Source organism: Trichosurus vulpecula, chromosome 3 (assembly GCF_011100635.1).
Source record: "Trichosurus vulpecula isolate mTriVul1 chromosome 3, mTriVul1.pri, whole genome shotgun sequence".
Lineage (NCBI taxonomy): Eukaryota > Metazoa > Chordata > Mammalia > Diprotodontia > Phalangeridae > Trichosurus > Trichosurus vulpecula.
Genome location: NC_050575.1, coordinates 209,395,115 through 209,411,928, shown reverse-complemented (window position 1 = coordinate 209,411,928; position 16,814 = coordinate 209,395,115). Strand labels below are relative to the sequence as shown.

Genomic DNA, 16,814 nt, shown 5'->3' with positions numbered 1-16,814 from the left:
TCAGTCCTCCATGCTGCCACCTCGATCATTTTAGTTGCTCTTTCCATTTTGCCTGTTTCAATAATAACAGCTGACATTTATAAAACATATTTAAGGTAGAAAAGTACTTCACACATGTGTGGTAAGGGTCAAAGGTCAAATGTGATAATATATGCCCTTTGTAAAACTTAAAGCTCTATAGAAGTATAAGAACTGTTCTTATCTCATGTGAACCTCACAAGTCCATGAACTATTATCTTCATTTTACATATGAGAAAACCAATTCTCATGGAGGTTAAATGATTTGCCCACTGTCACAGAACTAGTAAATATCAGAGGATTTTATATTTCATCCCAGAGATAAGGAGCCACTGGAGTTTAATCAAGGTCAGGGCATGACATGGGCAAACCCATGCTTTAGGAAAACCATTTTGGTGACTGGAAAATGTATTGGAGTGAATAAAGACTTGAAGCAGGGAGGTGAATAGGAGGCTGTTGCAGTAGTCTAGATCAGAGGTGATGAAGGCCATGTGAGTGGAGAGAAGGGAACATAGCGAAGAGATGTTGTGGAGATATAGAGGATAAGATTGGGTAACAGATTGGATATGTGGGATGATTGAAAATGAGGAGTCAAGGACAGCACCAAAGTTATGATCTTTGGTAATGAGGAGTGTGGTGATCTCAATAGTAAAGAGAAATTCAAAAGTGGGGTAGGTTTGGGGGGAAAGAGAATTAATTCTGTTTCACACATGTTGACTTTATGATGCTTAACCAAACATTCAGTATGAAATGACCAGTAGGCAGTTGGAGCTCAGGAAAGAGACTAGGGTGAAATATGTAGATCTGGAAATCATTTGCATAGAGATGGAAATCAAACACATGGGAACTGATGAAATCACTAAGTGAGAAAGTTTAGGGAGAAAAGAAAAGATAGCCTAGGACAGAGACATGCTGGGCACCCACAATTAATGGGCATACTATGGCTGAAGAGTCACAAAGAAGTAATAATCAAGCAGAAAGGAGAAGAACCAAGAGTGAGCAGTATCACAAAAGCCCAGAGAAGAGAGAGTACCTAGGAGTGGTCAGCAGTGTCACATGTTTCAGAGATGCAAAGCAGCATGAGAACTGAGAGAAGGCCATTAGATTTGGTAATTAAGAAATTATTGGCAGCTTTAGAGAAGTTAGTTTCAGTTGAGTGATGGAGCTGGAAGCCAGATTGCAGAGAGTTTATAAGAAGGTGAGGGTAGGGGAAATGAAGGGACCATGTACAGACACCTTTTTCACAGAATTTAGCTGACAAGGCGGGGCAAGAGACAAAATAATCAGCTAGTGGGGATGGTAGGATCCCGGGAAGATTATTGGTTTTGTTTTTTAATGATAAAGGAGACTTGAGTGTGTTTGTGGACAGCAAACAAGATTCAAATAGATAATAAGAGATTGAAAATTAAACAAAATGAAGATGATAATGGGGACAATCTACTGGAGAAGACAGGAACAGATGGGATCAGGTTCCAGTTCAAACATTTCCTCATTGTGTGACAATGGGCAAATTCAACCTTTGAGAATTTGTTTTCCCCATCCATAGAATGGGAATGATTCTACTTCCCTTACCTAACTCACAAGCCTGTTATGAGTAAAGTGCTATGTAAGTGTGAGCTATTGTTAATATGTCATTAGTAATGAGGACTTGTACAACAGTGATGAAATAAAGAGGTGAGGAGATAGAAATAAGAAAGTTGATAAAGGTCAACTGGAAAAGATGTCATGCTTGGCTTACTATAGCAAATAAAAGAGATAGGTGAGCCAAATAAAAATAGTTAACATTTATGTCGTGCTTTAAGGTTGCAAAAAGGGCTTTACATATATTATTTGTTTGATCTTCACAACAAGCCTGTGAGGAAGGTGCTATTACTGTTCCCATTTTCCTCATGAGGAAACTGAGTCTGAGACAGGTTAAGTGGATTGTCCAGAGTCATAGAGCTGATAAGTACCTAAAGAGAAATATGAACCTAGGTCTTCCTGACTCTAAGACAACCTCTGCACCTGTTATGCCACAAAGCCTCCTTAAGACTGACCGAGGTTCAAGGTCCATTTCCAACACTTTGAATCGGGTGACTATGGGCAAATCACTTAACCTTTTGGAGCCTCTTATTTTCTCATCTGGACAACATGACAATATGACGTATGCTCTCTGTGTCACAGGGTTGTTGGGAGGAAAGAGTTTTGTAAAACTTCATGCACTATAGAAATAAGAGCTATTACTATTTCCAAAAATCCTTCAACATGTATAGGGTTTGTTGGCTTCAGAGATGTAGTATCTTCAGGGAGCAATACAGAAATTTTTTAAAATAACAATAATAACTGTCATTTCAAAACTATTGATTCTAGAATCATAGGATTTAATAGGTAGAAGGAACCTAAACAACCATCTAGTCTGACCCATATTCAAAAAGGAACCCCTCCTATAACATACCCAACAAGTGGTTATCCAGCCTTCCAGGAGGAAAAATCTACCACCTGTCTAGGTCAACCATCTCACTTTGGGATTCTCTAATTGTAAGTAAGTCTGTCCTGATATCTAGTCTAAATTAGATTGATTTTTTGCAGTTTTTACTTGTTCCTGGTTCTTCCCTCTGAGGTCAAACAGAACAAATCTCATGTTTCTATATGATAGCCCTTCAAATTCTTGAACATAACTATTATGATTCTCCAGATTTTTATCTTCTCCAGGCTATGTGATCCATGGTTACTAGAACTAATACTCCACATGTGTTCCAATCAAGGCAGAGTACAAAGAGGCTATTACTTCCTTATTCCTGGAAGCTGTGCCTCTTAATTGAGTCCAAGACCACATTACCTTACTTAGCTGCCACATCACATTGTTGGCTCATACTGGACTCATGTTCCACTAAACTTCCGCAGATATTTTTATTTTATTTTACTTTTAGAATTTTATTTTCAGTTCTAAATTCTCTCCTCTCCACCCCTCCCCCAACCATTGAGAAGGAAATCAGGATGATACCATTATACATATAAAGTCATGTAAAACATTTTCACATTAGCCGTGTTGCAAAGGAAGGAAGGAAAGAAAGAAGGAAGGAAGGAAAGGAGGAAGGAAGAGAGGGAGGGAGGAAGGAAGGAAGGAAGGAAGGAAGGAAGGAAGGAAGGAAGGAAGGAAATATGCTTTGATCTGCACTCAGAGTTTATCAATTTTCTGTGTGGATGTGGATAACATTTTTCCTCATGAATCCTTTATAATTGTTGTGGATTATTGTATTGATCGTTGTTAGAGTATTGCTATTATTGTGTACTGCTTATTTCACTTTGTATCAGCTCATGTAAATCATCCCAGGTTTTTCTGAAACCACGCCCTGCATCATTTCTCACAGCACAATCGTATTCCATCACAATCATATACCACAACTTGTTCAGCCATTCCTCGGTTGATGGGCATCCCCTCAATTTCTAATTCTTTACCACCACAAAAAGAGCTGCTATCAATATTTTTGAACATATGGGTCCTTTTCCTTTTTCTTTGTTCTGTTTGAGATACCCAGATCTATTTTAGACCAACTGCTACTATCTAGCCACGACACCCCCATCCTATCTATGCTTGTGAAGTTGAATTTCTGAATCCAAACATAAAACTTTGTTTATTGCTACTGAATTTCATCTTATTAAATTCAGCCCAATGCTTTAGCCTGTCAAGATCTGTTTGGATCCTGACTATGCATTATTTAATAGCTCCTAGCTTCAGGTCATCTGCATTTGTGTTGTTTCGTTTGATCCTCACAACAACTCTGTAAGGGAGGTGTTGGCTTGTAATTCCTAGAGAGTAAATAACTTAAAAATCCATCATTTTACATATGGTTTGACTTACTGTCTTCTGATCACTTTACCTAAGGCAGACCAAGATTGTAGCTCATCTGTCACATTTTGCCCATTCATAGAATATTGTGAAATCTTTCATTTTCCTCTCTGGCAGGAATTACTATCATTTTTGAATGTGAATATTTCCCTGTGTTATCTTTCCCAGATGATTTATAAAAACTTTGAGACGTTCTCTCATCCATCCCTGGATGACCTTAACAATTATTATCCACAGAGAAATATACTTCCCAATCCATGATAGAAGATCCCCTCACTCCTAACTTAACCATGTTATAATTTAAAATTTTAAGATAACCTTTAGTGTAGAGCTTTGCCAGAGGCTTTTTAGAAATCTAAATGAGTTATTTCTATTGATTACCCCCACACTTATTTGCCTATTTTAAAGAAGTTTTCAGATAAGATTAATCAAATCCTATTTCCCCTTATTGAAAAAAAATTACTTCTTTTGCACTGGATTTTTAAAAAACAAAACAAAACTAGATTTGTGATTTTTTTTTTTGTATAGGGAACTCCTGATGAGGAAATTCCCTTTACCAATGTAGCTTGGCAACTATTCTATGACTTATAGCCCTACTAAGTTGCCTGGGATGAGCAAAAGTGAAGTTAAATGACTTGCCCGTGGTCACACAGCCAGTATGTATCAGAAGCAGGATTTGAATCCAGGTCATCTTGATTCTGGATACAGCTTTCCATCCATTATCAGTGGTGTTAAACTTAAATAAAAAGGGAAAGAGATTGTTGCAGGATGCCCATTGACTTAGAAAACCACAAATTAACATTATATTATATTGTATTTTTACCTAATTTCTTAAATATTTTCTAATTATATTTTAATCTAGTCTCAAGCTTGACACCTCTGTACTCCATCACACTGTCTCTCTTGGTATAACCAATGAGTTTTATTTGTTTAAGTGTTTAGTGATCGTATCCTTTATTTTTGATTTCCCACCTTCTAGTGTTCTCCCATTTCCCTGCCAGAATATCAGCTCTGGCTGACACCTTTATTTCTCTTTACCGTATCTCTCAAAAGCATTTAGCTCCATAATTCACTTGATTGTTTGTAGAATTTGTTGTTTTTCACTGGAATGGTTAAGTTTAACCACGATTTTTCTGGAATTTGAAATACAGGTTGTTATTTTTTTTGTCTGGAGATCTGTGGATTCTTTTAATTCATGCTGTTTATTCTATATTCAGAAGTTCTGGGAAGTTTTCTTACATTATTTCTTGCATTATGGTGTTCAATTTTTAAAAATTGTTATGCTGGGAGACCTATGATCCTTAGGTTTTTCTTTATTCATCCTACCTTGAAGATCAATAGCTTTTGCTTGTAGAGAGATGATGTGCTCTTTTAACATTATTGTCATTTTCCTCTCTTCTTCCAGATTATCCTTTACTTCAGTATATTCATATTGTTCTCTCTTTGGCTCCTGTGGAGAAACTCACTGCTGTGAATTCAAGTTTTCTATTCTGCTAATTATTTCTGCTCTTCAGATAAGAAATTCTTGTATTTGTTCTTTCTAACATCTCTCAAGAATCTCAATTCTCCTTTAAACCTTTCTGGAGAATTCTGTTGTGGTTCCACACTTTCTTGGGATTCCACTGGCTGCTGTTTTCATTAAATATTGATTCAATTTCCTCTATCTTGCATTATTTATTTAGAGAAGTGTATAATCCTTTAGATCCTTTACTACTCATCCTCTTTTCTAATTTAAATATCCAACTTATTTACTTGTTTTCTAGATTTTTTAATTAAATTTTCATCTTGAAATTTGTGGTCATTTTAGCCTTTTTCTCCTATATTCTTCTGTCATCTTCTGACTCCTCTTCTTTCCTTATGACCAGGAATAAGAAGGGCTAGTTAAGCCTCCTATAATGTTGGAGAATTTACTTTTCACCAACCTTAGTCCCTGCCCCAAGTAACTTCTGGTGATACAATCCTGGCTCTAGCTAGATTCCAGTCCCCTTTCCTTTAGGGTTGTTACAGCTACTTATGTTGGCTTCCTCCTTCACTTCACTCCATTCTTTAACTCTCTAGCTGGACTGAATCAGCATCTGTCACTTTTTACAGAGTTGGGGGAGGGTAGTCTGGGAAGAGTTTCTGAAGTCTTGGAGGTCTCTAACCTAAAGACTACCCAAGTTAGAAAGAAGCCCATTTTGGGGCAGCTAGGTGGCGCAGTGAGCACCGGCCCTGGAGTCAGGAGGACCTGAGTTCAAATTTTACCTCACTTGACACACTTACTAACTGTGTGACCTTGGGCAAGTCACTTAACCCCAATTGCCCTGCCCTCCCCCCTCCAAAAAAAAACCATTTCTCCCTCTTCCCTATATGGTTGAGCACAGTTGATGTCTGCTACTTGTTGCAATGGATGATGGGGGAAAGTCAGAATCTCTGCAAGAAAATCCCAGAGTGGGTCCCAAAGCACAGCCCCATGGGTTAGTTTGTGTCTCCTGCCAGTGATACTGGTAGGAGAGGGGCACTGAGTGAGTTCTGAGGCTGTTACCTTACCGGGCTTTTTGCTTTCCTTCTCCTTTGTATTCAGCTATGATTGTTCTGCCTATGGCACATAATGCCTCCTTGAGGGTTTTTCTTTCTTGTTTCATTTATTTATTTTTTTGAGAATTAGTTAGGACTGAAGAACATGCCTAGTCTTCCACTTTGCTGGTTGTGTGCCCTGGCCCCTCTGATCACTAAATTTCACTCAACGATGGCAACAGCAATAATAGCTGGCATTTATATAGCACCTACTATGTGCCAGGCACTGCGCTAAGTGCTTTTACAAACATTAGCTCATTTAGTCTTCCCACAACCTTAGGATGTAGGTGCTATTATTATCCCCATTTGACAGTTGAGCAAACTGAAGCAAAAAAAAAAAAGTTATGTGACTTGCTTAGGGTCACACTTCCGGTAAGTTGCTAAGGTAGGATTTGAACTCAGGTCTTCCTGACTCCCAGCTCAACATTCTATCTACTGTATTACCAGCTGCCTTAGCAATGAGAATAGCTGGGATTATTCTCCTTTTTATAAGGCCAGGAGAGACACTGAAAAATAAAATAGTTATACAACTTAAGGGAGCACAATGTCTTTTTAAATTTTTTTAAAATTGAACATTTATTTTCTTTCTCTTCCACCTTTAACCCACATTGAACAACAACAACAAAAAAGACCAAAAAAAACCCCTTGTAACAAGTATACATGGTCAAGAAAATTCCTGCATTAGCTATGTCCAAAAATTATATCTTATCTTATTTTGTATCTTGAGTCCAGCACATTTGTCAGGAGGAGGATATCATGTTTCATCTTCATTCATCTGGAATCATTGTATTTGTCAGATTTCTTAAGTCTTTCAAAAAATGCATATCATGTTGCTAATTTCTAAATTGTTCTCCTAGGTCTGCTCAGTCTGTACCAGTTCATATAGATCTTCCCAGTTTTCTCTAAAACTATTCATTTTTTCATTTCTTTGTTGTAATAATATTCCATCATATTCCTATACCATAATTTATTTAGCCCAATATGTGGGCAATCCCTTAGTTTCCAGGTTTTTGCTACTACGAAAGGAATGAACACAATATCTTAAATTGGATATTTTAACTTATACCTTATACCCTACACCCTCATCCAGGATACCAGTCAATAAGCATCTACTATATGCCAGGCACTGTACTAGGTGCCAGAGATACAAGTACAAAAAATGAAGCAATCCATACTCATGATAAGCTCACATTCTAATGGGAGAGACAAGTACATATAAAACCCATGCAGCAAAAGCATAAAGTTAATAAATATATGTGTGTGCACATATGTGTGTATGATACAAGTTAAATACAAGGTATTCTGGGAAGAAGGTCACTAGCAGTTGATGAGATCAGTCAGGGCTTTATTCAGAAAAGTGGTCCTTGAGTTGCATCTTAAAGGAAGGGAGGGTTTCTCTTAGGAGGAAGTAAGCAAGGGAGGGCATTCTTGGCATGCAGGATGGTCAGTGGTGAAACATGGAGATAGGCAATGGAGTGTAGTGAGTGAGGAGCAGATAGAAGGCCAATTTTGGGGCAACAGTATCCAGTGAGGCTGGGGCCATATTGCACAGGCTTTAAAAGTGAAAGAGGGGAGTTTATATTTCATTTCAGAAGCAACAGGAAGCTACCGGAGTTGGTTGAATAGGGGAATCACTTGGTCAGATCTTTGCTTAAAGAAAATTACATGGGCAACAGTATAGGATGGGCTGGGGTAGTGAGAGGCATGAGGCTGGGGGACCAATTAGAAAGCTGTTTTAATAATCTAAGCAAGTGATGAGGGCCTGAACTAAGGCTATGTGAATGGAAAGGAGGGATCAGATATGAGAGATTATGAAGGTGGAAACAGCAAGATTTAGCAACTGATTAGATAAGTGGGGTGAGAGTGGGAAAGTGAGGAATCAAAGACAATGCTGTGATTGTGAACTGAGTCAATGAAAGGACAGTCATGCCTTTGACAACAATAGGAATATTTAGAAGAGGAGAGGGTTTAGGGGGAAAGAAAATGAGTTCAGTTTTATATACGTGGAGTTTAAGATGTCTCTGGTAGATCCAGTTCAAAATGAGGGAGATATTGGGGCTGGATATGTAGATGTTAGTACAATCTGAACAGAGATGAGAGTTAAACCCATGGGTGCTGATGTGGTTGCAGGGGTGGGGGGAGAAAGAGAGAGAGAAACAAAGAGAGAGAATGTGAGAGAGAGACAGAGAATGAGAGAGACAGAGGGGGAGAGAGAGAGAGACAGAGACAGAGAGAAACAGAGACAGAGAGAGACAGAGAGAGAATGTGTGTGAGAGGGGGGGGGGGAGAGAGAGAAAGAGAGACAAAGAGAGAGAATGTGAGAGAGAGAGAATGAGAGAGAGAGAGAGAGAGAGAGAGAGAGAGAGAGAGAATGTGTGTGAGGAGGGGGAGAGAGAAAGAGAGACAAAGAGAGAGAATGTGAGAGAGAGAGAGAGAGAGAGAGAGAGAGAGAGAGAGAGAATGAGAATAGAGGAAGAAGAGAAAAGAGCCTAGAACAGAACTTTGGAAACACTCATAGTTAAGGGGCATGATGTGGATGATGAGCCAGCAAAAGAGACTGACAAGGAGTGGTCATACAGGTAGGCAGCAAATCAAAAGAAGGAGGGCTATGAAAACCCAGAGGGAAGAGGATATCTAGGAGGACAAAGTGGTCACTAGTACCAAACATAGCAGAGAGATTGGGAAAGATTAGTACTAAAAAGAGACCATCAGATTTGGCCATTAAGAGATCATTGCTAACTATGGAGAATGTGGTTTCAGTTGAGTGATGAGGTCAAAAGCCAGAAGGAGGGTTGAGAGTGAGTGAGAGGAAAGGAAAGTGGAGGTGGTAATAATAACTTTTTTTAAAAGAGTATTTTATTTTTTCCTGTTACATGTAAAAATAATTTTTAACATTCATTTTTATAAAATTTTGAGTTCCAAATTTTCTCCCTCCCTTCCTTCCTTCCCCGCTCCCTAAGATGATAAGCAGTTTGATATAGGCTATAGATGCATATTTCCATATTGTTGTTTGTCCTTTGTTCCTACAGAGGACTATGACATCAGGAAGGAGATGTCATGACTTGCAAGTGAATTGGATTTAAGGACTGTGCAAAGTCACCAGCCTCACTCTTTCCTCTGGAGCCATCTGGGTCCAGTGGCCAGATATAGATCAGGATGACTGGAGATGGTCCCAGACGCAGTGGGAGGACTCAGTCTTTTTGAGCTAAAGTCTTCCCCAGGTCTCAGTTCGTGAGTTCAAATGCAGCTTCAGACACTTACTAGTCACTTAACCCTGTTTGCCTCAGTTTCCTCATCTGTAAAGTGAGCTGGAGAAGGAAATCCACAGGACACCAGTATCTTTGCCAAGAAAACCCAAGAAGGGGTCACAAAGAGTCAGACATAACTAAAATGACTGAATAAGAGTGTTGTTAGAAAATGGGGCAATCAGGAGAGGCCTCATCACTGCTCTTTGGTCCTGTTACTTCCTTTCTCTGTATCAGTGTCCTAATATTGACTAGATGAATTAAGCTCTCTCCTAACTCTGAATCGGTGACCTGTGATCATGTGACCCTAGGGTCTTTGCCCTTCAGCTCTGCTCTTCTGTCTCCTCCCATATTATACACTGGAAGATAAAAGCTCTTCGTTCTTCCCTAAGCCAAGAAATCCCTTTCTACCACTTCCAGTCATTAAGCAACCTAGTTAGGAGTTGGATATTGATAATAATAGCTGAATTTATATAGTGCTTTAAGGTTTGCAAAGTACATTACATTAATCAGCTTCTTTGAGTCAGATAGGGAGCCAAGAGGCTCGAGTGCTGGTCTCCTAATGGAATGAAGGCTGGAAGTTATTTTCCCTAACGCCTGCTAGTACCATCAGCTTCAGGACAGAACATTGTTGGTAGCACTCCCCTCTTTTCCTTCATTTCATCCTACCTCCATCCGTTTGCCCTCTGTTATAGAGGTGTGCTGGCCAGGTACTCTCCTTTTCCTGTGCAATGGGAGGTGCACAGGCCAGGTGCCCTGCTTTCCCCCAGGAGTCCCCTCTCAGCCTCACCTTCTGGGAGGGTGCTGGGAACAAGGAGAACTTTTGTGTGAAACAGAAGAGTCCAGGAAGAGATGAGGGAGGAGACAGATTTTGGATCCCACTGAGGGCCCAGTGGCACAAGGCCTAGGACGGGATTTGGTATCAGTGTTGCAGGAGCCATGCAGTAGAGGAAACAAGAAACCATCAACTTATTGCCAAGATCTTTTGGACTCTTACCCACTTCCTTCTCTCTCTCTCTCTCTCTCTCTCTCTCTCTCTCTCTCTCTCTCTCTCTCTCGCTCTCTTTCTCTCTCTCTTCCTCCCAGGCAATGGAAAGCAAGCTACTGATTGGAGGCCGAAATATTATGGATCATACCAATGAGCAACAGAAAATGTTGGAGCTGAAAAGGCAAGAGATTGCTGAGCAGGTAAGGATGCTGTCCTTCTGGGCCAGTGGACTATGGCCGAAAGGTTTGGAATGAGAGAACCTAGGTTCAAGTGACCAGACAGCAAGATGGTCTAGTGGATAGAGCTCTGGACCTGGAATCAGAAAGATGTGAATTCAGATTCAGCCACAAACACTTCCTAGCTATGTAACCCTTAGGTAAGTCACTTAACATCTGTCTCCTCAAATGTAAAATGGAGTCCCAGAGTTGTTGTGAAGATCAAATGAGATAATATTTATAAAGAGCTTGCCACAGTGCCTGGCACATAGTCGGTGCTTAATAAATGCTTCTTTCCTTCCTTCAAATCTCACTTCTTTCTCCTGTGCTACCTTAGCTCCTCATCTATAAAATGAGGGGGTTGGATTAGACAGCCTCTAAGGCCCTTCCCAACTCTAAATCTAAGATCCCAGGACATTAAATCAGGCTTTCCTCTGGAGAGTAAAATTATCTGCAGTGGAACCCTGCAAGCACCTAGAACCCCACCCCCTTTGATCTCTCCCTGGGCTGGAGGGAATGATGGTTATGAGAGCATAAGAAATGTCACGCAGAGCCAGACTGAGTCCTTCCAGTCCAACAGTCTGGCTCTGACAGCAGTGGATTGTGGGAAGGCAGGGTACTTGCTTTCCATGACGTCAACTTTGGAAGGTCAAGAACAGTCCAGACTAGATGGCCCATCCCTAAATCCTAGAAGTCGAAATATATTTAGTTAACTAGTTAACCCTGTCCTTAGTGGGGGAGAAATGACACTGAGATGGTGCCTGTGATTTACTTGGTGCATGCTCCTTTCCTGAAGACCCATGTGGAGGCTGGGATCCCAGCAGAGAGATGTGAAAAAGGTGTGATCACAAATGACCTGGTCCCAGTAGAGGAAGCTAAGGAGGGGAAAGGTCACACTTGGGTGAGGATGGTTGGGACCATCAGGTCCATGAGGAATTGCAGAGGATAGGAAGTAGCTGAGAGATGATAGATACTGTCTCCTGAGCTCAGGATCTTGTACTTTTTCTTTCATTCATGCATTCTTTTAGCAAGGATTTATTAAATGTCTATTGTATTCTAGGTGGGAGACAAAGTGACATAGTGGACAAAGAGCTGACCCCTAAATCAGAAAGCCCTAAGTTCAAATCCCACTTCTGATACATCCCGGCTGTTGCTTCACCACGAAGGGCCCCAGGCAACTCACCAAGCCTATATATAAGTTGCAGAGCAGGCACAGATCTTCGTTGGTAAAGGGAGTTTTCTTATTGGAAGTGCCCCAGACCAGTGAATTCACAGGTCACATTTATTTTTAAAATGTCCTTAGCACTGTGCTAGGTCCTAGAGACACATGAATGAAAGCATAATAGTCACTGTCCTCAAGGAGCTTGGAGGAGTAGGGAGAACAAGATGTACACAGATAATTAAATACAATGTAATGTCAGTAGGGAAGGACGTTGGAAAGTGGGGGAATCAGAAGAGGCGTCCTGTATGAGGAGATATTTGAGATCATTGTTGCTTATGAGGCTCTATGTCAATCAATCCATCAATACATATTTATAAACCCACTCTCAAAGAGTTGATTTCCTACAAATCTGGAAATCTAGCTGGCTCCTGTGGTAGGAGCAATCACCAGCCCCTCCTCCCATGCAAGTTTTCCTGAAAAGGTCCTGAGACCATCTTCACATCTTTGGTGGGTTCAGACTGTTAACATCACTTCCTGGATGCCTCAGTACAAAACATCCATTCAGGGTCCTCTAATGCTTAGCTGACGTACATATCAGAGAAAGGGGAGCTTCTCTCAGCTGAATTAATTTGAGGTTTCCTCAATGCCTATCCTTATTGAATATCCTTTTCTTGCTATGGCTAAGTAAGTCTCCTTTTGTTAACTGTGGCTTGACATGTGAGCACCTCCTTTTGTTCCATTATCTAATCTAAACCACAAAGGGACCGACTTGAATCAAGCCCCGAACAACTCCTTAGATACCCTCCCTCCTCCTCTTCAATCTTCCCTGCTTTGTCCTAGAAACGCAGAGAGCGGGAAATGCAACAGGAGATGTTGCTGAGGGATGAAGAGACCATGGAGCTCCGGGGAACCTATACCTCTCTGCAACAGGAGGTTGAAGTCAAAACAAAAAAACTCAAGAAGGTGAGAGTCACAAAGTGAGTCATAAGGGGGCTAGGGCAGCCAGGTCTAGAGCGCCGGCCCTGGATATCAGAAAGACCTGAGTTTAAATCTGGCTTTAGACACTTTAGACCCGGGGCAAGTCACTTAACCCTGTTTGCCTCAGTTTTCTCATCTGTAAAATGAGCTGGAGAAGGAAATGGCAAATCTACTCCAATGTCTTTGCCAAGAAAACTCCAAATGGGGTCACAAAGAATCCAACACTTAACTGAAAGTAATTGAGCAACAGCAAAGAGATTCTGATAGGAGGAGGAAAAGAGGGAGGTCCTGCCAGGCATGAGGGACAGCCTATACCAGGGGTGGGGAGCCTTCTGCCTTGAGGTCACATGTGGCCCTCTAGATCCTCAAGTGTGACCCTTTGGCTGAACCTAAAGTCAAATCCCCTAGGGATTTCTGTGAAATCCCTATACAAAGGTAGTTTGTCTGGAATTTAGTGTCTCTAAAGGCCTTTCCTCCACTGTTTTGTGTGAGTGCACATACATGTTCTTTCTATTGCCTACACTTCTAATGAAGTTATTGGGGTCCAGGAGGGTGAAGCATACTAGTCTATGTAAGTAGGCAGTGCTCCCTTGAACCAGCCAAGAGGCTGGGAAGCTTTTTCACTCCTAATCTCTGGCAGGGACTATCCTCAAAGCCTTATTGTTGTGTAGTCGTGTCTGACTCTTTTTGACCCTGTGAACCAGAGCATGCCAATACTGTCTGAGTCTTAGATAAAGATAAATTCCCTTCTTTACAGTGTGGTTTCCAAGTAATTGCGTGCGTGTTGTCTGTTGTCAAACTACACCTGGAGTGGGGGAGGGAGCCCTAGAGAAACACAGCCGAGCCAGGGTGGGGCTGAGGGGATGGGTTACAGAAACTGGAAAAGGGAGAATTAGAGAATATCTAAGATGATGGGTCACTGTCAGCAAGACAGCAGGTGCTCTACCAGTTTGGGATCTGGAGAGGCCATGGGTGCAGGGCTGCTGTCAGGGCCTGGCCAGGATGTGAGGCTAGACTCTAGGCACTGGGAAGATGCGCCTCCTGGAAGTTCCCAGGGCCTTAGGAATCTAACTGGGTCCTGAATAAAGGTCTGCCACTGGGGCTGTTACCACGAACACACTTTTCTCAGGGTCTGGACATACTCTTTGAATGCTTTCCATCCTGTTGCTGATGGGAAAGGGGGAAACATGGTTAATTACCCTAGGTTCAAATCCCACCTCTGTGTAATACTGAACTAGTCACTTAGGTTTCCTGGGCCTGTTTCTTCAAATGTCAAATGAGGGGGTTGGACTTCATGACTTCTGAGGTCTCTTCCACTTCCAAACTTAAGATCTTATGATTTTCCCTTCTGGTCTTCCTTCACTATAACAGAAAGGGCCTTATTCCTGTAACGCTGTTGTCCCTGGAAGGCCTGGTGATGTGGAGATACCAGTTATCTTCAAAATATCCCTATGGGCTCCTCTTTTTCTCTCTGATCATAGCCATGGGAGAGTGGGGTGGTAGTGGCATCTTTGGTGGAAGAGAGGGATGGCAGTAGGTCTATAAGCATCTTATTTGAGCTTTATTAGCAGTAAGAAAGGGTCAGGCCCAGGCACTCATCCTTCCTTCCCTTTCAAGGAAAGAAGTGGTTCTCTGGAGCCCAAATAAATCCTTCCTGGGACCAGTGAGAGGTAGAGGCCGTTGCTGCCACCCCATCCCATGCTAGGCAGGGCTGACTCTGAATACATGGTCTATCTCTTGTCCAGCTCTACGCTAAGCTGCAGGCAGTGAAAGCAGAAATCCAGGACCAGCATGATGAGTACATCCGTGTGCGGCAAGACCTGGAGGAAGCACAGAATGAACAGACCCGGGAACTCAAGCTCAAGTAGGAGGCATCTTTCCCCTTCCTAACTTGTTATTTCTGCCCATTTAGAAACTCTCTAGTCCCTCTCTCATTCCCTGTTCTTTGCACTCCGGTTTTTGTTTCCAGGCTCCTTTGCCAGGACTTCCCCATTGCAATGCTGACCATTCTCACACGTAGCAGTAGATTGAGAGCAGGGGTTCTTCTGATCACCTCTGCCAAACTAAAGTCTCGTCTTCCCTAAGACTAAGGCTGGAGAGTCAGGGCTTGGTATGGCATAGAGGAGAATGGTATGTTACCTAAGGCCAGGATAGAGGTCGGATAGGCCAAAAGCTGGAAAGTCAGGACTTTGAGGATTTCCTCCTCCTGTTTATCAAACACCCTAATATGCACTAGCCCACACTAGGTGCTTTCCATTTTCAATTGCTAGACTTTGTTCTTTGTCTCCAGAGATGTTGAGTTCCACTGTTTTGTTTTGTTTTTTACTAATGCCAACTTTCCTTTTGTTTCCCCCCACCCCCCACTAACCTCCCATCTTTGGCTTATGGGTCTATGTGTCTGTTACGTATTTGCCAATCCATCCTCTGTTACGTATACCACGCTCACTTTTTCTCTTGCCCCTCCTGCTGCCCATTCCCATTCCCAGATACCTGATCATTGAAAACTTCATCCCTCCTGAGGAGAAGAATAAGATCATGAATCGTCTTTACTTGGACTGTGAGGAGGAGCAATGGAAGTTCCAGCCACTGGTGCCAGCTGGAGTGTAAGTGGACTTACCCAGGGAGCGGAGGTGGGGCTCTGCAGGCTCTTCTACTAGGCAGGGTCAAGAGGTCCCAGGTCATCATGGAAGACTGAAGGGAGGAATACAGCTGTCTGTGGCCCAGATTCTGAGTAGGAGGTTGTTTTTTTCCATGTTCTGATATAGGGAACCTCCATGAGGAGAGTAGATATCTCAAAGGGAAGAGTTGGTGGGCAGTATGGTATAGTAAATAGGGCCCTGGAAGACTCAGGTTCAAATCTTTCCTCGGATGCTCAATAGCTTTATGAAATTGAGTGAGTCCCTTAACCTACCTGTGCCTCAGTTTCTTCAAATGTAAAATGAAAGGGTTTGATAGCCTCTAAGTTTTTTTTTCTTCCAGCTCTATATATCTATGATCCTATGAATTCCAAAAAGATGAGGTGTCTTAGAATACCCAAAGTACTATTGGGGAAGGAGGGTGTCCTGTGAGGAGGTGAAAATACCAACCCTTCTGGTAGGTCCTTTCTTTGGTACAGCTTAAAGTAGAGGAGAGATTTGACCATCATACCTCTCTTCATCCTTCAGGTATAGACTCTGTACTCCTGTGACTTGGGTGTAGAGCTCCCTCTGCTGGTACTTACGTAGAACACACCTCCCTATTCGTGCTAGATGGAAGACCACACCCAGTCCTGTGATAATGCCAAGGAATTGCTAATTCACATTCAGAGCTCTGCTTAAAGAGGTCCAAAGGCCATACCTCTGCCTCTCTCCCAGAGAGAACCAGGTCTACGGGTAGGCAGTATAGGCGGTCACACAGAGTGCAACCTACAGAGGACACAGTGAAGGACACATTTTTAAAAACTGTATTGCTATCTTTTGTTTTTACATTACCTTTGTTTTCTAACATAGCCCTCAACTCCCTCTGCCCCGAAAGCTATCCCTCATGACAAAAAATAAAAAAGAGATTTTTAAAAATCTGTTCCGCAAAATTATATGACATATCAGTTGAGTGTTCCACACCCACTCTTACCTCCCTCTGGGACACTTTTAAATATTGCTTAAGATCACATGATTCTACCTGGAAGGAACATTAGAGGCCTTCTAGTCCAACCCCTTCATTTTATAGATGAGGAAATTGAGGCCTGGAAATGGCCAGCAACTTGCCCCAAGTCACACAGGTATGTCTAAGATTGGAATCCACATCCCCGGACACCAAATCCTATGTTCTTTCCACTAGACCATGG

General features: G+C 41.8%; 1 protein-coding gene across 1 annotated transcript in view; it reads left to right on the top strand.

Annotated features, from left to right (window-relative positions):
- KIF3C (kinesin family member 3C) overlaps nt 1–16,814 on the top strand; it is a 45,679-nt gene that overhangs the window by 6,478 nt on the left and 22,387 nt on the right. Inside the window, exons 2-5 of the mRNA XM_036751500.1 lie at nt 10,735–10,836; nt 12,854–12,976; nt 14,737–14,855; nt 15,478–15,594. Coding sequence (XP_036607395.1) covers nt 10,735–10,836; nt 12,854–12,976; nt 14,737–14,855; nt 15,478–15,594 — 461 coding nt within the window. The remainder of the gene's footprint in view (nt 1–10,734; nt 10,837–12,853; nt 12,977–14,736; nt 14,856–15,477; nt 15,595–16,814) is intronic.